At 40.5% G+C, this 24,208-nt stretch overlaps 1 protein-coding gene across 2 annotated transcripts in view; it reads right to left on the bottom strand.

Moving 5' to 3' along the window:
- Nucleotides 1-8,386: 8,386 nt before the first annotated feature.
- Nucleotides 8,387-24,208, bottom strand: part of LOC308114768 (mannosyl-oligosaccharide 1,2-alpha-mannosidase IA) — a 230,455-nt gene continuing 214,633 nt past the window's right edge. The window contains exons 7-12 of one of the 2 annotated variants that reach the window (XM_080471912.1): nt 24,090-24,183; nt 22,704-22,819; nt 18,280-18,499; nt 13,961-14,133; nt 10,939-11,054; nt 8,387-10,040 (exon numbers count right to left, since the gene is read on the bottom strand). In XM_080471912.1, the coding sequence (XP_080328038.1) occupies nt 9,899-10,040; nt 10,939-11,054; nt 13,961-14,133; nt 18,280-18,499; nt 22,704-22,819; nt 24,090-24,183 (861 nt within the window). In that variant the 3' untranslated portion in view covers nt 8,387-9,898. The remainder of the gene's footprint in view (nt 10,041-10,938; nt 11,055-13,960; nt 14,134-18,279; nt 18,500-22,703; nt 22,820-24,089; nt 24,184-24,208) is intronic. The other variant, XM_080471911.1, reaches the window with a different exon arrangement.

Below are 24,208 nucleotides of genomic sequence, written 5' to 3'. Positions count from 1 at the left end.
CTCCTTGAGAGACTGAACTTAATCGGCTGCAGTTGCTGTTTTTCTTTGGAGAGTACACTATTATCATTCACAAGCTTTAAATAGCTCCAGCCGAAGCTGTTCACACTTCACAGGTTATATAAAACCAAAAGAAAAGAAAAAAAAAATCTGTCTAATTAGTAATGTCGGGGTATTTTTTTTCTACATTTTTTTGCTTGAAGAGGAGCAACAGAAGTGTCCTTGGAGACGCACGGCGACATGCTAATGTAAATGCATTTCTTCCAGTGTGTTGTGCAGCTCACACAGCTTGGAGACGAAGCGTGCAGGTTGGCGTTGTGCCTGTTGCTCAGACTCAGCATGTCCCTGGCACTTGCCAGCCAGGTCTCACATTCCCTGGTGGAATTTGGGCCCCCTGCAGAGAGGTAAAGATGCACTGGGGAACAAAGGCAAGCATGATGTTACCGCTTATGTCCACAAAATATGTCTTTGAAAACTGGGAAATGTCCTTTTCAATGCTCTATGAGACGCAGGCGCCCCCCAAAAGAGATGTTTGAGTTCCAGTCGTCAGAAAAATGTAAGTTTAGGCAGCTTCACGACATGAAAATGCCTGATGCTAAAATGATGCACAACAAAATAAATGATTTAAAAAAAAAAAGAAGTAAAAAATAACAAATGAGAGAAAACAGTTGGTGAAGACTGCTGCTCCATTGTAAACGTGATGAAACTCTTTTGCTGGAATGAAGTGACTTAACTAGCAAATTCACCCAAGAAGCACATTTGACAAATTCTGGTTAGTTAGTTGATGGAAAACGCCCTAAAATATAGATGTCAGATCTTTAAAGAATGTATTAGCCAAGAAGAAACAACAAAACAGCTGAAATGAGCAGTAACCAGCAGCCTACAGTTCATGGAAGAGAGCCAACGTTTGTTTTCTACTTTTTATAAAGACACTGTGAATCCTAATATTAGTGTTGCCTACCAAGAGGGGAAGGGGATTTCAGGAGGAGCAAGTTACTTCACGATCAATTCGGCATTTTATCCAGTAAAGTGGAGCTCAGCAATATAGTAACCTTTGAGACATAGCTTTGGTTATTGCTAAAACTAACAACAGCCCTGCCACTGAAGTGACTGGAACTTCAGTAATTGTAACTGACTATATTCATAATTACATGATTAATTATCATACAAGCATAGTATTGCCATAAAGCCGTTGGACTTGCATCATTATAAATACTGGGGATTAGATTAAGTATTATTGCCTCAGTAGATTCCTACTAAATATATAGATCGACAGCTCTGCTAATTTTTTAAAATTTTATTTAAGCCTAGTTCTGTTTCTTATCTTTCAGATTGTTTTCTTTTTATGTAGCCCTGCTGCAGTCTCTGTATACACTTCCCTTATATTTCAGACGCTCTCCAGCATTAGCATGTGTTTGTGTGCTCATACACAAAGTGGCATGTAATCACTTCTACAATGTGCATGTAAATCGGAGCTAAATTGCAAAGAAAGGAAACTTTGAATACATTCGCGTTTTGATCGACACTTGGAAAAACAAACCCAGTCCTCCAGACTAACAATAAACAAAGTGATCACAGCTGAGAACCTCAATTTTGTCAACACTGTCAAGTAAACCACTACTTGTCCAACTGAGCTTGGGGGGAAAAAATACCCGTTTAAACAGCTTTTGTATTCAAGAACACGTCAGATTCTGAGGATCTCTATCTTTTCAAAAATCAAAACACATCTAATTGAGATGCAGTCAAAATCATAAATGCTGGTTTCTTAACAACAGCTTGGCCAAAAACAGAAAAACTAAACAAACATCCCTCCGCCTTGTGAAGATGATGATTAAAAACAGAAACAATAGCTGCCCACCTGTGCTGCTGCACCAGCCACAGTCCTATGCGAGGCTATAAATAATCTTGGCTTCAACTTAACTTCACCAACAAAAACTCTTGCACAAATAAATCCGTTTGTTGTTTTTTTTTTTGCAAACTCAAGCCCAGAAACCGGGCTCCATTCAAACCCTCTAGATTAATATTGGAGTCATTTTCACACTGACCAGGCAGGCCAAGAATTTTCACCTCCCTCGGTGGTTGCAGGGTCAGTGTGTTTAATCAGCAATGCAAACAAGGGGCAGCTGATCCAGCTCTCTTCCAGGGTTCGTAGCAGTTCTGTCTCTGATTGGCAGCTGTCCAGCTGGTGCAGAATGTGTCGACCGAAACATGAAAATGTCATTCCAGTGTTGTCAATAACCGTTACCAAGGACCGTGTGGAAGATTCAGCAGAAATGTTGCTGAACTGCTTAGACACAGAGGTCCTGATTTACTCGGATCACATATACAAAGTGCTGCATTTCATCATGCTCACACACACACACCAAAAAAATTGTACTTTCTCTTAAAGTGTGTATCATGGATGTACAATAAAAGTGCTCCAGTAAGTTTGTTGTATGTCTCTCAGAGCTCTTGTATAATGGTTAAAGAATCTACATCTTCACCATGACTCATTGTCCCTGCTCATCAAACCTGTTTTGTGTGTGTATTTTTATCCAATGGCACAATAGATATGTAACCCCCTGAAAGAATTAACTCAAAATGCACTTTGCCATATAGAAAATCCGAGCAATACAAAAAGAAAAGGCCATTTTTAAAGGGTCAGTTTACTAAAATCCTAGAAATGTCGTTTCCCTCTCACCCCTTCGTGGCACAAAGCAACGCACAGTCATTTTGCTTTTTACTGTCAGGGATTCTGAGATTTCCACTGCTAAGACGTCTGCTGTCATCGCAGTACAATTGAGAAGAATGGCATTTCATTCAAGGGGCTCAAAGGATCAAAAAATGAAATAGAAAAATCCAAGAGTGCCTTTGTTGCCAGTACAATGTGCCTTTTCCAGAAACAAGGTCCCCGACACTTTGGATAATCTGAAAAAATTCACAGTGAATACCAGCCTCTATTTTTAACACTCCCTGCAATAAAGTTGGATAAAGGTAATATGTAAAGGCACAGGCACATTCATCATGGGTAGCATAATGAGTTCAGCTTAAAAACAGTGTCTCAGAGAAAATGAGGAAAATATAAGCCGAAATATCTTACAGACGCTGCTGGACATGTAGGACTCATGGCAAATCCCTGCATCTTCAAAGCTCTAAATCTCTGCAATGAGCAGTAAGTGGGGTGTCACAAATGCTCCACCGTGTTGACAAATGAATATTTATGACTGTGAGAACCATAACAATTAGCATTAGCTTTCATCAGGATTGTGGATTAAATTACTCTTCTCATGAGGCTCTTCAAAGCCTTTGAACAGTAAAACACTCAAGTGACAAGAAGGATGGGTCGAGACAAAGCAATCACTCCGCAGAGACAAGAAAAGCAACATCAGGTGCTGGGAAAGAGTAATTTATCAATGATTATCTCAGACTTCCAGACTTCCAGTCCCTGGGTTAAGTCTTGACCTTGGGTTTTGGGGACTCAAGTTCCAATCCTGGTTACAACAAGGAAAACCAACCAGTGAAAAAACTAGTAGAGGCTACGGTGAGGTGACAGTGATTCCACATGACGACCCCTATAAAAGGGGAGAATCCCTAAGGTGATCAAATATTAAGGTCGTGAATGTTGCATACTTGTTTTACTTCATCAAAATGCAAGATTAAAATCCAGACATACTTCAGGCCATTAAAATACCTTCCTAAGGTACAGTACAGCGACAGTGGCTTGCATAAGTATTCACACCCTTTTAATTTGTCCACATTTTGTAACATAACAACCACAAATTTAAATTCTATTGTTCTATTATTCTATTCTCTATTGGGATTTCATGTGATCGGCCAACAAAACATTGTGCATAATTGTGACATGGAAGGAAACTGATGTAAAGCTGTCTGTGGAGTTACATCAACGTTTTTCATTATACTGGCTCCAACTGAAAACATTTCTGGTCTGTGTTCTGTGCAGGTGAAAATTTCAAGGTCTTCTCTCTTCTATAAAGAATATTTGCTCACTGTGGTTGTGCTTGATGACCTCATGTTGAACTCTGGGAAAACTCTGGATGGCCTTTTTTTAAGATTTACATTTAATCAATAATGTAAATAATTGTTTGTTGTAGCTTTGTGTTCATGTGTCTTGTTGGCCTCTGCTGTGACCTTCACGGAAAAAGACCTCAGGCATTAGGTCAGCACAAACACAGAACTCCTCCGTGATGCTTTTTATGGTTGTAAGCGTGCAGCCTACCTGTCAATTCCCGGCTTTCGTGATCCTCACCACCCGACCTCCCCCACCCCTCTGAGCTGATAGTGTTATTTTTAGAAGTATTAGCAGCTGATTATGCAGTTGCACTTGCTTCCGGGCAGTAACAAGGTGTCGGGGCAGCAGATGAGGCCGGCCTGGCAGACCTTCAAGAGCTGGCAGTGCAGAGTAGCACGGGGTGTTCTGACAAGCACCGACTGGAGTTGCACAGGGCTCTATCTGAGGGGCTGAGGCATCTGTTCGGCGCACACATGGGTGAATCTACAGAAAGATATATGCCACACACTCCAAGAGTTTCACGCATTCAGTCATGCCAAAACACACTCAGTCCCTCAGAACTAACTGAAATTCGATTAAAGAAAACCTTCCCTTCCAAGACTTCAGACCACCTTCTGGGTCTGCCATCAGTAGTCTAATTAGTAAAGTGTAGTTGAATTTTGAAAAAAAACAAACAAAAAAAAACAGGCACGGCTGAACTTGGGAGTATGGATTTAACCAATTCATGAAATGATCACATTTTAGACTTTGAAGAAGCATGTGTTCTGTGGTTCTGATCATCATTGTTGTGTAAATACTTGAATATTTGTAGACTTCTTTTGCAGGTTTCAGTGAAAGATAAGGCAAGTACGAAATAAGGTGTATTTGTAGTTTGTCTCGCGGGCACCGGCATATAAGGAACTGCACTTTTCATGCTTGTTAATATCTCATGTCTTAATGTCAGAAGAATAACTAACCCTGTCTGCCATGAATTTTCATGTGTATAATTAGAGCCGGGTACAAAACCATTAAGGTGACTAGAACCATCCTGCAAACCTCACCTTGCTGTCACCTTTTCCTTCCCTGACAGAAACTAACTGCATTAAACAAACCATGAAAGTGTGTCGACATGACCTGAAAGTGAGGAAACGAGACAGAATGAAACAGAGTGTGAAGAGGGAGATGAGATTTAAAATTAAGTCCTAATTTAAACAAGCTTTAGTCTGGAAAGAAAAAAAAATAGAGAGACAGAGACAGATCCCCCCCCCCGCCCCAAAGAAAAAAAAAATAATTCTAACCAGATAACTTTTCTGTCTGGCATCGTGACATTTCAGGTGAGATGTTTGTTATGAAAGCTGCCTGAGATGACACTGTTGTCCCAGAATACATCTAAAGGATTCTGAAGGGAGCTATTTGATAGCATGTGAAGGTGTTGGTATGATGGTGTAGAACAGCGGATAAGGCGACTAAACCTGTCACTTCACTGTGTCTCTTATTAGAAAAGACAAAGCAAAGCTGCCATGTGTCTTTATTATGTGCTGTTTAGGCTCTGACACACTCCTTTTCTGAAGTCTGAGATGGGGTCTGTCTCACAAAATCTCCTTTTAAGAGAACACTTAGGTTTCTGTAGTGTATGTCTTCCTGTGGCTATCTTTTCAGTTTGAAGGGAATGCAACGTCTTCAACCAGAACTTTAAAATTCATGCAGGTTCACTTCATCCAACCAAGAATCGCTGATTGCTGGAGCAGATGAAAGCTAACAATGGGTGACAGAGGGGAGTGAATTCAAGCCAGTCCATCACAGCTCAAACACAGAAAGACCATACGGCCACACACGCTCACATTCACATGAACACCAGTATACTCAACCAGAAACGCCACACAGCTTTAAACGCATGCTGCTGGAGTGTGGGAGGAAACTGGAGTACCTGGAGAAAACTTACTGAAGCACCTGGAACATGCAGACTCCACACAGAATGAACCCAGTTTCAACTAAAGCCCCTTTTGCACAAGATTCATTCAGGTGAAAATGCACAAATTCGCATCTACATTAAAAACAATGTAGTGAGCATGCCAGGCCACAAGTTGGTGCTGTTGGTGGTCTTCACACATGTAGGCTGGGAACAATATGCTATAAACAATAACAATGGCAAGGAGAATATTAACATGCACGGACATGCTGGATTATTGAGGAGAACTATAGGTTTTCTACTCTGACTTCTCACGTTTATCTGTGAAACCAGCAAAATTGAGGAAGAAACTCTTGTTGAAATTATCCTGCAGAACTCAGATTTATACATGTAGTGGTGGTATTTTCTATGACATCACTCTAAATAATCACTAATCTTCAAATGAACCCAATTCTTTTCTATATTTCATAGAAACTCGGAATAATCTTTTTTCCTACAGACCCTTTATTGAAAAGAGAAAACTCAAAGTCAACAGCAGCCTACAATAAATGCAAATTGAACTAACGTTTCTACTATCTAATTGGGTTCGACATGAGGTCGAGTTAAACGGTAATGCATGACAGTGTAAAGTCCTGTAGTATTATTAATGCTTTATTTTCTTTCATGACTGTCTCACAAAGAAAAAAACAAACAAAAAAAAATGTTTCTCTCCTTTGCCATTTATAGTCTTCATCGTTGAGGAGTTGAAACTCTGAGTTGTGCTGCAAGAGGAATTGAAAAGGATATTTTAACCACATATGCACGGCCCGGTGTTTCTTCTTGCCATCCTGGTCCAGACAGCTGGAGGACGACTGTGACAGCGAGATAGTAGTGGCTCTTCCTCTTTTGCTCCACATCAGTTGGAGGCCTTGCAATGCCAGACAGCCGCCCCGATATTTCTGTTTCTGCCAGACCTGGCTTGCTGAGGACGCAGGAAGAAGAAAAGAGGGGAAGGCAAGCGTTTGTCCTTCCCTTCCTTCCTTCCATCTATCCAGGCGCTCTCAAATGAGCAGCGATCCTCCCACTCACATCCCCGAGCGAGAGCATGCACACTCACATGTACAACTCGCGCCCTTCACTCTTTGACCCTGCCTTCATTACCGAGCCTGAGCTGTGGGGGAGAACGATCATTGTAGCCACAGGCTGCAACTCAGATAACATTTACATGGTGCACAATTTAAACTCGCACACCTCGGTGTTGGTGCTTCCTCAAAAGGTGTCAGTGAGATTAATGTCATTAGATCTGTGACATTTAAGAAACCATTTTTCAAATTACCGCTAAATGTCAATCACGTCAATAATGCATGCTGATTCTATTTAAAGCCAAAGTGAAATCACTTGAAGCTATCAGTCCCAAAATTAGGATCCAGACGATGGCAAGTAGAGCTGAATCATTTAGGGAAGAGGATATTAAATCTTGCTTTATTGCCCTGACACATTGATAGAGGTGGCCAAACCCCATCAGTCATTTTCGAGTGATGATTGCTGGAACTTTCCACTACCTGGAGACGACCCCCTTTAATTAAATCTGTGATTAACTTCTTGGAATGAAATAAAGAAACAAAAATAAGCCATAAACAGTTTAAATGTCGGAACCATCTGCTACTGTCTGCTTAAAATGCAACTGAAGCCACCATAGAAGTGGCGTGAAAGATGCCATGTTGGCCACTTGGTTGTATGCCGATAGTGATGTCATACTTAACAGGGCATCTCGCTTTAACTTGCGACATTTCGTAGTGAAACGAGGAGATTGTATTACTTTTTGAACAGGGAATAAACTGATATTTATTCACTTAACTATCTGTAAAATTATGTTCATTAAAAATGACTTCAGAAGCTGCTGTTTGCAGTATGGTTCTTATATTTGTATCAAAATATACACAAATTAAAAAAAAACTTATTTTAGAATCAAGTGGAACTTCTGACTGACACAGTGACGGTGAAATTCACACAGTTCACTCTAAATCTGCTTCTTCACAAATTGCACTGCATGTACAGTATCTTCTATCTGTGGATTTTACCATTTATATCCAAAAAGGTGAGTATCTTTTACCGTTTGGATGTAAACTGCATATTAAGTTCAGAATTATTGGTTTATTTTTTTCTCGTTATATCACTTCTTCAGTAGTCAAATTGTTTGGGGGGTTAGAGATGGAGATCTTTAATGCTATTTGCAATCAATAATATTCTACACAAATATTTGCAATGTCACTAATGCATCATAATTTGTACATGAATTCCGTCCTCATTCTTATGTATTTAGAGCTATTTAGACGCTTGTGACCAAAACCTCTGTCGTCCATCTAAAGTGTTTCATGTTAGACTGAACTCACTGAAACTCGGTGTAAATGGAAACACTCTTGCGACTTTTTACCAGAAAAGCTGCAGCTTTGGTAAAATATGGCGGGTGTGTTGGTGAACCTGTTAAATCGGCAGAAAACTGAAACATGAATACTACAGGAAGTAGCCAGAGTTTTTTCGTTAACAAAAAGTGAACACAGACGATAATAATGACACAACAGACATGATTGTTTTAAATGTACAAAGTTGTACAGGGCTTTTTTTTTTATCAGTATTTGAAAATATTCAACAATGAAAGTTAAATCAACCAGTAAGAATAAGTAATAACAATAATTAATATCAGCAATAACTAGACTTAAAATCTGAACTTTTTAGTTTCTTTTTTTCCATTTGTTTTGTACTGAAACACCTGAGGGAAGCAAATCATAAGAAAACCAAGAAAAAAGAACCACTGAAGTTTAGAAAAAGAAAAAAAAGAAAGAAAGAAGAAGAAGAAGGGGGATACACAAAATTTAAGTCAAGACAAGCTCATACAGGGGTCACTCACTTCCATCTGTATGTACAGCACATTCACACCACAACTGTGCAGAACAGCCGTGATTAAAGGAACCGTGATGAAGATGAAGACGTCTCCGCAGCCTTAACAGCCTTTAACATCAGGATCGGCAGCCGTGTGGATTCATATGTAAAGGCAGGGTGAAGCAGAAAAACTAAAGTGTTTGAACAGAAAGAGTTTTATCCATCCAGAGGTGGCTCCTAAATGGGTTTTACGTTTATGGATGTATGACAGTCACAGGTGTGACAGCACTGCATTTCTTTCTTCGATGTGAAAGGCTGAGAGGACTGGGAAAGCGCTGTCCTGGTCAAAGTATCACCCGAGCATACAGTGGAAACGCAACCCGGCATCACCCCGGTTTTTAAAAAGAAAAATGGTCCATGGATGCATAAGACAGCCACTTCGCTTACACCTCCAAACTTTAAAAAGATCATTCAAACTTGTTTCGGTAAGAAACATGACATCAACATTAGTTCGGAGGTGGATTCGCTGGTCACATTTCATGTTCATCTGTACAATTAATCAATATCAAAGCCTTATTGTACTTTTTTTTTTAATCATCCGTCAAATCTCACCAAAAACACTTTACTCCAAATGAGGGAAATATAAATGCAAAGAAACCTTTGGTCAAAGAGTGAACTCACAAAGGAAAAAATGCCATGACAAGGTCGAAGGAAATCATTCGTCACTCCAGATTAACAGAACGACATAAACAAGGAGCAAAATTCAAGTGGCTTTCTATAAGTTTCTCTCTCTGTAACAATATGGCCCAGAGTTCAACCCTCCTCCCATACATTTGGGTCTGTAGGTTATACTGGTTTCCTCACAGAGGAAAGAAGGAAAGAAAAAAAGGTGCTCTTTTCATGAAAGTCATGTTTGTCTTGATTGTCCACAAAAAAGAGGAGCCAGCAGGAAGTAATCCTGGCGAAAGGATATACAATCACATCGTAAAACCACAACATCCTTTACTGGAAAGGAACCGAGAGTCCTGGCGACGCTCCTGAAAAAGACTCTGAACCTGCACTGAGAATTGGTGTTTGTGATATCTGTGTGTGACTCTGAGTGTGCAGATGTGTCGGGGACAGACGCAGCTGTTGTTTGTTCAGTCTCATTTGGAGGCCGTCTTGTCCTGTGTTGCTTCGTCCTGCATGCAGCTCTTGCGGACGATGGGCAGCGGGTGGGCTTCTGTGTTAAAGACCCAGTCCTCCAGAGGGAGGAGGTCATCATCGGAGAACAGCAGGTAAAGATACCTGAAGAAACAGAAAGAAATGTGATATGAGGATTCACTGGGAAATTCATCCATCCTTCTACACTACTGCATCCAGTCCAGGGTCATGGGTTCGAACCCGCCACCTTCTCATAGTGGCGCGAGATGCATTCCATCTCTTAGTATTTTAATACATGCTAAATCAGGCGGCGCCGGTGTGATGCCTCTGGTCACTTAGTGGCCGCGGGGGCTTTCTGAGGTGCCCTCAGGGGAAGATCTAAAAATAGTGTCTGTACAAACAACACGATTTAAAAAAAGTGTGTGTCACTGACCTAAAACATGTTGTCAAGGGGATTCATTCAAAACTGGATGTGGTTTCTAACAAAATGTGCCCATTCATGCAAAACCATCAATTAAAATGTTGACATGAAAGATGTGTGGCTTTAAAATGTTGAAAGAAATTGAGGTGAACAGAAACAATGATGGAGCAGATGTAAAAGCGTGTATCAGCTAGCGGCGGATGCTAAAAGCCCGACGCTCTCACTGACGACAGTAAGAGAAAACTGGTTTGTTCAAAAATTAATGAATAATTCAGTGATTCCAATTTTGGCCGTAATCGTGCAGCACTACCTGAGTTTCATGACGAGCTGCTTCAGCTTCACGGTACATTAAAGATTAATGATCCAAGAATGACAAAAAAGTATAATTGAATCTTCAAACTATACTATATAATTACAACCCTTTTGTTTCTTTTATAAGCAGAAGACAACGTCTCATTCACAGCAGGAATCGGCTTCATATCCAGAACAGATAACAGGAAGATGAATCCTGCTCTTTATATATTTTTTTGTATAGAAGCCTGTGTCACCTGATTTATGCATGCGGATAGTAAACTGCCATTGTTGTCAGTGCTGGAGCTGTAGGGAGGAAAAGGGACGTACTTGAGTGTCTCTGAGAGGAAGAAGCTCTGCTGCATGTTGTCGTGGCCGACTGTCATGGTGTAGACGTCACGGATCCCCGAGAAGCCGGACTCCACTCTGCAGTGCTGCTCCAGGGCCTGACAGGGGGTCACCCAGCAAAGAAGCCACGGTTAAATGCAGGGGGAGAGGAGACCACTTCCAGCTCGACAGGAACGAATTGGATGAGTAACAGTAAAAGTAAAACTGAGTTTTCTGATAAATTTTGGAAAACTCCTTCACCCGTCATACATATTAAAGGAAGGAGAACATGGTGGAACGTGTCGAGCATGTCAGCCAGCTGCGCAAGGGGGAGCCCCAATGCTAAATCTGACAAGGGCTAATGGAGAGCAGCCGAGCTAGCAGGGCAGATTAGCTCATTACTACCCCTGCTACAAAGGGTTGGCTTATATGTGCTAATTAACAAAGGCCCTGACATGTTAATGCTTGATGTTCATGAAGAGAAGCGCCGTACGGCGCGTCCAACCTTTGTGACCGATAATTAAAGGCCCGTCAATCTCGTCAGCCTGATCTGCCCATTTCTGTGTGCACTAAATTAATGCTGAATCTATCAAGGCAGCCCCGTGCAGTTTGCCACCGCTAACGTCCTGTCTACTGCCACATTAATAACGGTGATCCCTGCACAACCTTCACCCCCCGAGAGTGGGACTGCTTGATCTATGAGCTAATGTATAGTGCCACACAATATCAAGGAAACCAGTGGAGGGTAATTGAGGGTGTTAAAAGAGCTCGGCATAATAGGTGAGTTCAATTTATAAAATGGGAATCTAGGCCACTTCCATGAGACAAGTATAGGGCACAAAATTATACCGTGCAGTGTCTCCCACTTAATCGAACATGAAATTATTTTTGTGCTTAACTGACCTCAGTGAAAGAAACACTTGTACGGCTGGAAATTATTTACTAAGTAGAGGCGTCTGAATCATATTTAGGATAAAACATTCCGTTCTTTTGGAGGGAATTTTATTGTATCCCACAAAAAGTACCCTCTTTTTCCATTTGTGTGAGTCGAGGGCTTCTACGGTTAATGGAGCTGAATCATATTCACCAGTTAACCATGGCGTTTCCCTCGTGCAACAGATATAATACAGAGAGCTCAGTCATACATTTTAGGAATTAAAACTTCATAACTACTGAAGTGGAGACTTTTTAGTTTCTTTAAAGTGTTTGGAGTAATTCTTTTCAATTTCATGAGCAATACCAGGAGAAAAGCATTTTCCTACTCTAAAATATAATATAATGAAGTTACCTTTGTCTCACAGTTAAATTATAGCGGTGAAACTTATATTTTAGATGTATCGCACATAAACTGATGTGTTTCAAAATGTATAATTTCAGTTTATAATTCCCAAATTTGGACAGATTATGTTATGACTGCAGAAATAATAAAAACATGATCTTTATAATGATCCCTGAATTGCTGGATGTCTGATAGAAGTCTGAAAAGTAGAAGCAGGAGGTTTCAACATGCAGGCTAAATAAGCTTCAGATGCTAGACAATTTTTGTTTTTCCCATCTGAAGATGAAATGTACTCAACCAGTCCCATTTTTAAAACACGGCAACTGTTTTCAACTATATACGTTTCTCTAATTGCATCTGAAAGCTACAACTGTGACACATGAGACTGATTTGTCTGTAGTATCGTAGTTTTGTTAAATAGCGTTTAATAGTGTAGTAGCTGGAGTCCAAGAATCACAAGAATCGGGTTCCAATCAATTTCCATTAAGACTTCAAAACAAAGAGGAATGTATGCTAAATGTACAGGGAAGTAGGGATTAACACCCTACGCCAATCACCCGCAAGTGACATATTACAGTGTGATGCATACTTTATGAAGAAGCATTATTTAATTTAATTTAATTCATTAATTAAATGATTCTATGAAAAATACACCAACAGTATTTCTACACTGCCGCTGCTGTTTGATTATGAATCATGTCACCTTTTCACTTCCAAAGCTACTTGCGAAACATTTTAGGACACGGGGAGATTCCAAACGCACCATTACACTACAACTCGGAAGTCGTGGCTCACTTTTCACTTTTACCTTCACATATAGACAAGGACACAAGCTTGCTGTGCCTCTGCTTTCAGCAACTTTTAATTATGAATTGATTAGGAGAAGATGCGTAACCATGGTTACTAAATGATGTATAAATACAGCAGGTCATATGAGGGTTCTACAGATGCCTCGATTGTTGCCAGGCAACAGAGGTTGAGAAGAAAAAATAGAGCCTGCCATGAAACCGTTTGTAATATGACAACGTGACGTTTTTACACTTGGCTTCCTGTACAAGTCGGTAGAACAAGATACTCTGCCTTCATTAGTGAGATTCAAAGGTGCGGATAGTTGGATTGTGGGACGTTTTACACTGAGCATGACGTGTTGTTTCATTTGCAAACTATTTGGTTTTGAAATTTTTCTCATGAACCCGTGTGCGTGAAAATAAAGCCCTTGCTTTTATTAGATCAAACCAATTTCTCTGGTTTTAAACAGCACCTGTGAAAATTGAATGAATGCGAATTATATTAAAAGTTTGGAATAATGAGATATATTACCACGACAAATCTTGTTTTGCGCTTGTAACTGACTGTCATGAGAATATCTCATATTTTCTTGGCGGTTCACATCAGTTGTACAGTAAAACAGTCAGCTGGATGCAGAGCTGCTGCCGTCTTGTTTCTCTCTTTTTTTCATCATGAGTTAATACATCAATTTCATATATGAGCAGCAACACCCCATAACAGAGAATCTTCCTCCAACTTTAATTGTGGCATTTAAACAAACTAATAAAGAGCTGCAAGCTCAGCTAATGTGCCACAACAGGGTGCACATTTTGTTAGAGCATCGTAACCGAGAGAGGCAAGCAAAGCTACACTTAACATTTTGTTTTCAGTAACTCGTCTACCGCTTGAAGAAATAACGGATGGTTTGCAGCTTGAATGGCATAATTTAATGTGGTCAAGCCGAGCGGATGAACTCACCTCCACAGCCTCCCACCCCCACTCTCTGTACTTGGGGTCATGGGTCAGTCTCCACATGTACATGTAGCTCTCGATGACCTCTGGCCGTAAGATGTAGTATCTGTCGCTCAGCCGGGTCGCTGTGGCTTCAGCGCCGCCGTCGAATCTGAACGCTTCTGGTCCGAGTTTGGTGGCTGACAGAGACAGAAATAGACAGCGATCAATTTCCAACCAGGAATCGGAAACTTTCATTCGGCAGATCTGTAAATCCAAAGCTAAAATGCTCAGCCTGCTTCAAGGTAAAACTTAATGCTTCAATAAATGTATTTTGTTGGCTTGAAATCGCCTCATCTGTGCAGATGTTCTGGGAGATTATCATTTGTCACTTTTACCATCCATGGACACTGCATATCAAAGATATTTTCTACAAGAAGCAGCAAGAAAGAATCTGTTTCCCAGGTCAGGACAAAAGCATCAGCATTTTAAATTTAGAAACAGACACACACAAACAACCTTCTTTTGCTCCATTAGCTTTGACATTTTTATTTGCTCCTGCTTATCATCTGTGATTGTACCCGGCCAGCTGGTGGTCGTTTGGAAAAATTGGTTCCTTTGAGGTTGCTGAGGGTTTGTAAGCAGCTGCGTGCACACGGACCACAAAATCATCTTCAAATGAAGAGTTACTGTGACAGGCGATAGAGGTTCCCAGTCAGCCTACTGGTTATTGTTCTTAAATGAGCATGCAAGATGAAGAGAAGCATAAATGCCACATAGAGTTTATTCCATGAATTATTGAGTTTTTGACAAAAAAAAACCCCAAACAAACAAATTGAAAACAAACACTGAACAATCTGCAAGACGTGGAGGAAGTGAAAACGTCTATTTCAACTCAATTTCATCTGACATGCAAGGTGCAATCTTGGTTTCAGCATCTTGAAAAAGGACGCCTCAGCACATAAACATGACAAGATGAGGGTACTATTTGAGGATTACACAGCCACCCCACGGGCATGTCTAGGCACATGATGGAGTACCAGGCCACATAAAAAGGTAAAAGCCCGGATTTTAATCTGGGTGTTCCCACTGAGGCGGCCGTGCCAACCACTGCGACACAGCTGTTAAGCCCTCCAACAGACATGAAAATAAACTATTTGAAGCAGCTGTCAAATTGGTTGTGTAAAACGTGTTTTCATTGAGATTCACTGAAACCTTAGAGAAATAGGAAATGATTGTCTCCTGCAATAAAGGATAGTATCATGTGCCTTTGTATCGCGTTGCCAAAGAGTCTGACGCTTCCTTGAATTTCAAGATCATACATTTGCATCTGAGACCAGATGACAACATTTTCACAATAAAACCCACGCAGATGAAAGACAGTGAAGGAAAATAGGGAATCCATCAAATTTCATTCTATCATAAGTTACAAAAAAAACCCCAACAACTAACAATTACCTCAATTGCTAAGGAAAAGGTCCTTCTTATGGGAGGGAGACACATACCAGAAACATAGTTTTAATTATTAGTTTGTTATTTATTGGACCCCATTTGAACTTGACTTCCGTGTCGCTTTGATAATTCCCAAACAACAAAGACCACTTAACATTTGATCCTCTTTTAAATTGCTCTTTAAAACACAGTGGACATGACAGACGAGGTCCCATTTTCCACCTGAATAATAACAACTTGTTTTGCGCAGCCACGTTGAAATGAACCTCACAGTTGCTCACAGTTTAATAATTATAATAAGTAAACTAACCTGTGCTTTATTTATGTATGTGTCTTCTTTTGATTATGAAACTTTGTTTTTGTTTTGAAAGGAAGAACAAGTGCCCCGAGGCCCTCAGAGAGAAAAGATATCGACACACCTTTGTAATCTTTACACTTTGTTAAACAACCACTCGGCACTTGTTTTTTCATTATTATTTTAATCCGTCTTCGGGGCTGTTTGTAGGCTTCATACCAAAGAATAACTTCCAAAAAGGTTCTCCTGTCACACCACAGAAATGATCAAACTCCTTAACTGTTTCTTTAAACTCACTCTACCTCTAGTTTTTTGGCCCTGTGTTGTTGTCTTCCTGACATTGTTTTTCAATTCTTGATGTGAATGCTAATTTCCCTCAAAAAAATAAAAGAAAATTAAAAAAAGTCTTTGCTGACTCAGAGTCTTACAACACAATCTGGTTTCCCCGCAGAACATTATCAGACTTCAATTGGAGAAATTGCTTCTTGGTGCCCATTGTTAGTTATCGCCCAGAACTCAAAAGTTAATAATCTTGCATCAGAGTCAGTCTCATTTTTGAAATGTCGAGGAAATTGCCTAAAGATGCAGACGACAAAACCTCGGAAATGATCCGACAGGCATTTAATTGGTTTCACGTTGAAGAAAGGTCAAGATTGAACAGGTCAGTTTTTGCCTGCACTGAGTGAAATATTTGTTACATAAAATCCATAAAATGATAGTTTCCCACAGATGATTCAAATGGAAAAACTGACAGTGGTTCTAATTAGTGCAGGTACATGCAGCAGCAAAGATCTAAAGGTCTGTTACAACCTTTCCTCTAAAACCAGTAACCTTTTCCGGCTTCCTGCTGCTTCCTGTTTCCCGGGATCAGTGTGTTACTGTGAAGAAGACAGTGATCCAGAGCAGCAGGAGGGGCGACAGACCCTTTGTGGTATCAGTAGTTAGGTCACAGCTAAATAGCAACCGCTCCACACACATGTGAGAGCAGCGAGTCTCTCTTCTCCCTCTCCTCCCGCTGACAGCTAATCCAGGAGCTGCTAAGCACCATCCAGTGACTGTAATGAGTCAAGAGGAACCTGGTGGACGACTTTGAAAGCCGGAGCCGGAGAAGCCTTGTGGGCCCGCAGATCAAAAAGTGTTCAAAGCGCATCAAGGAACCTGTTATGTGAGTCACATCGGCTCGCTGCCGAGGCGAAGGAGAAACATGTACGGATGAGCCCGTGCAGCCCACCCAACGGTGCGGAGGGCAAAGAAAAAGCATGAAATTAGCAGAGGAGATTATTGTCAAGGCCAAGAGAGACGCCAGGGAGGGGATCAAACGAGGGTCTTCCCAGAACATGTGGGCAGGCTTGTTCTCGTGTTTGTCTCTTTCTCATTTGGTTGCATCATTGATTGAAGCCACACTGGTGCACATTTACCGGCCGAAGCAGCATTTTCATCACAGTGTTTACCTTCCTGTACTTAATTGCGGCTCCCTCTGAATTTCTCCTCCTTTTGTCTATCTGACCCCAATAAATTACAACAAACTGTGTTTATCAGTAACAAACGCTCTCGCAGGCTGTGGCCGACAGCTGGTAGACATTAGAAAATAACCAAGCTTAATTCTGCCTCTTATTAAACCTGTCATTGAGGCAAAGCCACCAATAAAGCCTCTCCTTCGGAGTCAGGACAAAATTAAATTGCCCGAGGTGTTTTTAATTTACGATATTGCTTCCCGAGACTCAATTCCCTTACTCTGAAACCAACCATAGCCTCTTTTAACAAAACATGTATTCATACATAAAGAAAAATTCTGCATAATTTGGACTTAAAGAGGAAGTAAGAGTAAAACGATTAAATATAGCTCTCGTTTTAGATGAATAATCATTGAATACTTAGATACTAGAAGTTCTCCATGTACCTTTTAATCTTGTAGAAGAAGAGTTGACCTCTCGGATTTGCCAAAACATTTCTTTGTTTTTTTAGATTACCTTGTTTTATTATTTGAATAATTTATCTTATCAAATCATCTTCTTAAAGGTATTTTAATACATTGCCAAAGGTCCTATAATAATATTTAATTGGCTGATTGGGAACATTACAGTGAAGCCAAATGACAAAAGAAGTCTTACCTACATAAAAAGCAGGAGGCTATACTCCAGAAAATATTCTATTTAACATGTACATATCTAATTTTAGATACCTCCGAGGAGGCAAAGCCCTGGACTCCTTGTTATCGCTCGATAACAATCCACCAATGAGGTCCCTTCACTCATATTGGTAGCTACTGCTCCAGAGGGTCAGCAGAATAATGTGATACCATGAATTTTTCTCCTTTTAGGTTTAGCGGGCAGGAAAATGGACAGTTAAGAGGTTGATGAAATAAACCAGAAAGTTTAGATTTTTAGGAAATCCAGTCGGGGAAATGGCTTTAATTAAAGATTATACAGTATTACAATGCCGATTGACGGATTGATGGGATGTGGGTATTTTATATAGAGCACACGCAGTCTTTTCCTGGCTGCCTCACTGAACCTCCTGCCTTGAAACTGCTGCACAGCCTTTCAAAGCGAGGAGTCTGTATATACCGCTCACAGACAGCCCTGACATTTCCGCCCACCTGAGCGAGTGTAGCTCTCGTGGCATGTGTGTGTGATCTCAGCTGCCAGGTCCAGGTAGTGTTGCCTCTTCTCCTGTGCGCCGTCGTCAGCCCCAATGCCGATCATGCCCCCGGAGAAGCAGGCCAGGTGGCCCATTTTGTGGTCCAGGATCCCTCCCCTCCACTCGGCCATGTAGGTGAGGCCACCGGGTGACTTCTGTACCAGGTTTGCTTCGATCGCCTGAAGCAACACACACAGGCAGGAATACTAAAACAACAGTACGAACAGTAAAGCACATTTGATATTTTCGAGGAAGAGAATCTGTTTTATTAGTAAAAACAACATTAATGGGTACAGAGAACTTCCTATCAACAGATGGGTAGCTCTTATGCTCAATGGTTTCACTTTGCAGAGTGAGCAGTTTTTTGAAGTCAACAACTACATCTTCCTGGGTGTAAATATTGAGCAGTTGGTATTGTATTCCTTAAAAGTGCTGACTTCTTTGTTGCAGTGATTAGAATTCTCACTTCACGGGTCATGGGTTTGAGTGATGGAGTTTGTATGTTCTCCATGCGCATGCATAGTTTTTGGCAGATTACTCCAGTTTCCTCCCACTTCCTAAAACCATGCATTTCAGGTAGACACGTGATTGTCTGTGGGTCTATGTGGTTGTCTGTCTCTCTGTTTTCACCCTGTCATGGATCAGACACTTCTGCCTTTGTTACTGCCCCACCACCCTGACTTGGAAAAAGATGGCTGGATGGATGTTACACGGAGGAAGATTTCACTAAAATAATGATTTAAAACCCTTTTTCTTGTCCCTGTTACACAACCAGAGAGTTCCCGAGTTGCGTGTAAGATGAGCCAAATGAAAATACAGTAACAATGCCTGCCACTATGTTCACCCCATGTCAACTTGTGTGATTACTTGTTGATCTCTGTATCTGTTGTAAGCCATTCTCTCTTTCCTTCCCCTAACATCAACTGGAACAGCAGAAACTCTCGGGTTTCAACCTTGTAAAAGGAGGTTTTTCCTTTCCACTGTCAACATTTGCTTCTTAATGTAATTTTACCCTCAGATGACTATGCTGTAATTGGCAGCATATATATATATATATAAAACTGAAGTGCAGTTAAATGTGTCAGATCATAATATAGGATATATGCAATTACTACCAATTATGCTAATGTAGACAGGCTTCGGGTGATTCTGGGTGAAACCTTAAATGATCGTTGAACCGCACAGAACAATCAAAGATGCAACCTTCTCAACCTCTTTAGGTATGTCATAATTCACTCAGTTCCTGACTCCAGCAACACATTTTCATTAAATTACCATTGCAACTTTTTCTTGTCACTGCTTTATGTTTCATAGGAAAGACTACAGAAAGACCAGTCATGAAATCACCTCTGGACGACTCACTACTCTTACAGATTCAGAGTCGTCTCATGCACCCTTCTCACTTTTCCTGCTGCTCACTTTGCCTTATAATTAGGAATGAAAACTTTCTCCTGAACCTTTTTCCTTCGGTTCACCGTTAATTTTTCAGTTTCTTTAACAGCTCTTCAGCACTGGGTCGAACAGTCAAGCACACTTTTCAGCATGAAGTTGTCCAGTTTATTCTATTGGGTAAAGTCTCTGGAAACATGTTCCTGTTTTTAGTATTTCAACTTGCTCCACTTGGCAAAATGATTTAACTGTATTGATCGTATTAAGCCGTGCAGAAACTGTATGCTTGTCTCTTAGAAACTAATTGTTTGGTATATTGTATGTTTATGGAAACAGGCCTCTTTTGAGAGTGAGACCTTGAGTTTCAATGAGAGTGCAGTATAAATAAAGGTTAATAGAAAAGCAAACATCAGATGGGCTGTCAGGGAAACACAATACTTGTTGTATTGTGTTGTATTGTAGTGGTAATGCTGTATATTGTATTTTCGATCGCCCCTGTCGCTCCTTCCGGAACCATCCAGCCGCCCATCTTCTATACTTATTCATTAAATTCAGGGCTGTGGGGAACTGGAGCCGACTCCAGTTGACTATGCATGAAAGGAGGTAGATCCTGGACACGTTTCAAATGCATGTTTCTGCACTGTGGGAGAACATGCAAGCCCACAAATCATTGGCACAAGCCCCAATTATGGACTCCGGTGGAGCATATTATCACTGTGAGGCGAATGTGTTAAACACTGTGTGCTCTTGTATTGAAAACCTTTTATGCTGACTAAAATCTGATGAGGATATAACTCACAATAACAGAAAACAAGACAACATAATGTCTATAATATGTAATGGCAAAAAAAAAAAAGTTGAAGTCGAAGGTCGAGCCTGATGATTTCCCCACTAACTAGTACTAGTTAGCCATAATCACTTCATGGTATAATTAGAAAATGTTCCCGTATTCAACATTGTATTTTAATTAGCAGGCTACTTTTATTTGAATGCCACGGATAATGAGTTGAGCAGTAGTTTCACCTTGGATCTCTGTATAAACATGCAGCATATGACTTAATCTGATAGCATGGGGGTCCTTGGCCATTTAAATACCGAGTCACAGGGGAGAAAGAAAGTCTGTAATTAGTAGGTCTGCCTCTGGCTTGACCCTCTGATGAGAACCGAGGAAATCTCAATGGCAATCTAAAGTTGCTGTCTGTGATATTGTAATTGTAGCCAGAGGCAATGTGTTTTACCCTGACATTATCTCCATTAAAGGAGAAAACAGGCAGCTCTTGATGTATTTCAATACATGTGTATAATCGGCAGTATGTTCACAGGCATAAGAGAATTTGCTGCAGTTATTCAATGTGATTATATTTCTCACAATAGTCATAGAAATACAAAACAATAGAAACGCTGTGATTAGAGAAGCAACAGGGTTAAAAGGCTTTTTGAGCACCGTCAGAAAGCAAGAATCCACATTTCAAAAGGTGAGGAAAAATACACGGATGATGTAGTTGATAGAGAGCATCAGCGCAATCACAATCCATACACTTATTTAACAAAACTGTCTATAAGGAGGTCAACCTGGAGAGAAACTTCATCAATGTCAATAGAGAGAGTACAGAATACATGTATGAGTGGACAAGATGAGGTATCAGGGGTCAACCATCCAGAGCAACGGATGCTGCACAAGAAGAGGTGGAAAAGAGACTGAAGTGGCAGCATGAGTGAATGGGAAGGTTCAAAGACAGAAGTGAGACCTGCTATGACGTTTGGAGACAGTGACACTGTGTGAAAGACAGGGAACAGAACAGGGGGTGGCAGAGATGTGATTGTGAGTGAGCAGGACGGACAGGATTAAAAATGAACTGATCCCAGGGACAGCTAAGTTTGGAGATAAACTACAGGTTGAGGTGGTTAGGACATGTGCTGAGGAGAGATTGCAGAGACAAAGGATGTTTGAGATGGAGCCGCATGGCAGGAGAAGAAGAGGAAGAAATCAGAAAAGATTGACAGCTGTAGTGACAAAGATTGGTGTAGCAGAACAGGAGAGAAAGATGAATCATTCAGCAAATAAAAAGGAAAAAAATCCTTCAACTCCTTTTTAGAGCCTGTATTTTCTTTCTTTTTTTAATTTTTTTTATTATTATTTTAGAAATACCTTTCAAATGTTTTTATTGTCAGCACTCCTGAGACAAATACAATAAAGTGAGTAATGCAAAGTGACTTCTTTCGAATCAGGCCTTAAAACACTATTATTTGCCTAGGTCTTCCATTAAACAAGATGTTTTTACTTAAAAACAAAATTGCCAATATCTTAATAAAGTTTTTACTTATTTATTCTCCTCTTCGTGCCTTTCTTAATCACCTTTTGTAATGTATTTCTTTTATTTCCTTGTAAAGCACTTTGTCTGAATGGTGCTGTTGAAATACATTTCCTCACTTTGCCTAATAAATACAAATGTGTTTGCATAAAATAGTCAATAAATGAAACTATAAAACATGGCAAAACCTTTAAATGGTTAAACCAAAAAAAATAAATTGCATTGCATGCTATTCAAATCCTAAAGAGAATGTGTGTGTGTGTGTGTGTGTGTGTGTGTGTGTGTGTGTGTGTGTGTGTGTGTGTGTGTGTGTGTGTGTGTGTGTGTGAGAGAGATTCTAATGTAGGTTTCTTTATCTCATGTTCAGGGGCATGTTCAGTCTTGTGATGTGTCCCTGTTCCAGCACGTGCATGGTAGATGTCACCAGTCTCTGGAAGTTGGCCCCTAATGATGTGCTGCATCGTCACAAAAAAGTGGGTATCATCTCTGGTAACCTTCATCTCTCCCATTCTTACTTGGCATACTGGCGGTCCTCTCGTCTTTCATCTCTCTTGGGTGTGAGGCACGCTGTTTGATCAACAGCTTATGCAAATGAATATAATATTTCTTTTTTATCTAATTGTGCCGTGCCTGAGCAAGTGTGCACGTCTTTGTGTGCATTGACAGATAACGATTTCCATACCTCCAGCGCGCTGTAGTACATGTTCTTTGCATCCTCGTCGGTCTTGTCTGACATCAGATATGATTTGATGAGATACTCGTAGAAACTATCCCCGAGGCCACCAATGGAAACATGATCTGAAAGGGGAAAATAAGGGTAAGCTGAGTTATTCAACAAGGTCAGACAATAAAGAGGTCTTCTTTCGGCGTTTCTGGGAATCGTTGGTGGAAAAAACCCCACAATGAATTCACATTTCTGAATGAAGGAGATTGAAGAATATTAGACTAGAAGTTGTTAGATTCCACACTTTTCACATCTTTACCTTAAAAGTGGTTGATCATTCTTCACCTTTTTGTTTAATTTAATCCACAACTGCCAGATTAGTACCTCTAGACATGTACTGAGTTTCATTCATTCATTGTGAAAGTCGACAAACAACATACAACACTGGAACTTCGCTGGCTCAAACTAAACTCTCCAATTTCAGAACCTACGGAGCTCAAAAACCTATTATTTAAATGTTAAAACTTGAATTGTGTAACACGCTTCAAGCTTGTGTGTGGAAATTGATACAAGCGGCTGTTTGATTTTCCATTCTCAGATGACATTCACGTTCATATAGGATGAAAACGGTCGAGCAAACAAGACAAGCCTCCGCAGTATATACGCACTTGCTGTTATTGCATGAACAAACACCTTTCGCCGACTCGAATGCAAGGCTTTTACGACACCACAGTGCTTGTCCTTGACAGAGACCGACGAGTGTCTTCTCGTCTTCCATGTTAGTGTTGATATTTACGTACAGTTATGCTTCCTCACATTCTCCTCCACAACAATTAGCTGCAGCTCTCGTCCAGATTACTAAGTTTCCACTCTCAGTGTTGTCTTATTATTTTCACACCCTTTGCAGGTAAATCAGAAAGATCCAATTTCCTTCAGTAATTGAATTCATTTTCACTTTAATAACCCAGAGCAATGGGCGCCGTACAGCCACTCCTGCTGTATGAGGCTGTTATTAAAGTGAAAAGAAGTGGCGAGGTGGGTGAATGACACATAGAAGCAGCCAGGAGAGCATTCACACATGAGGTGACTCAAAGTCTGTCAGCGACGTGAAGGTCAAGAAGAAAAGAGGGAAAAGATACTTAATGAGCTCAACGTCTTACAGTATAATCTATATCCACACCAGGAAAACACAGTTGGGAACAACCTCTTTATGGCACGTCTGATTGTCTTCAGGGGTTTTTTTGTGTAACGGCGCAAGATAGTCATTGACCTAGAACGTGACTATAAACTCAGCTGTTCATGGCTTATTTATAGAAGGCACACTTTCTCATAATCTGAGAAAAAAAACTGGCAGATGTTTAGCCACAGTGAATTTTCTTCGAAAACATTGAATATATTACTTACGTTGGACCCAGTTTCCACTGACTGGACTGAGGAAGTTGGGGTACAGGCCGTGGGGTTTCTCAATCTTGTTCAGAAGTTTCCGGATGTTCATCACCTACGAAGTCAAGTCATCTAGATCA

The sequence above is a fragment of the Lipophrys pholis genome, assembly GCF_963383615.2.
Source record: "Lipophrys pholis genome assembly, chromosome: 9".
NCBI lineage: Eukaryota > Metazoa > Chordata > Actinopteri > Blenniiformes > Blenniidae > Lipophrys > Lipophrys pholis.
Note: the sequence above shows the minus strand (reverse complement) of the source record. Positions and strands in the feature narration are given on the sequence as shown.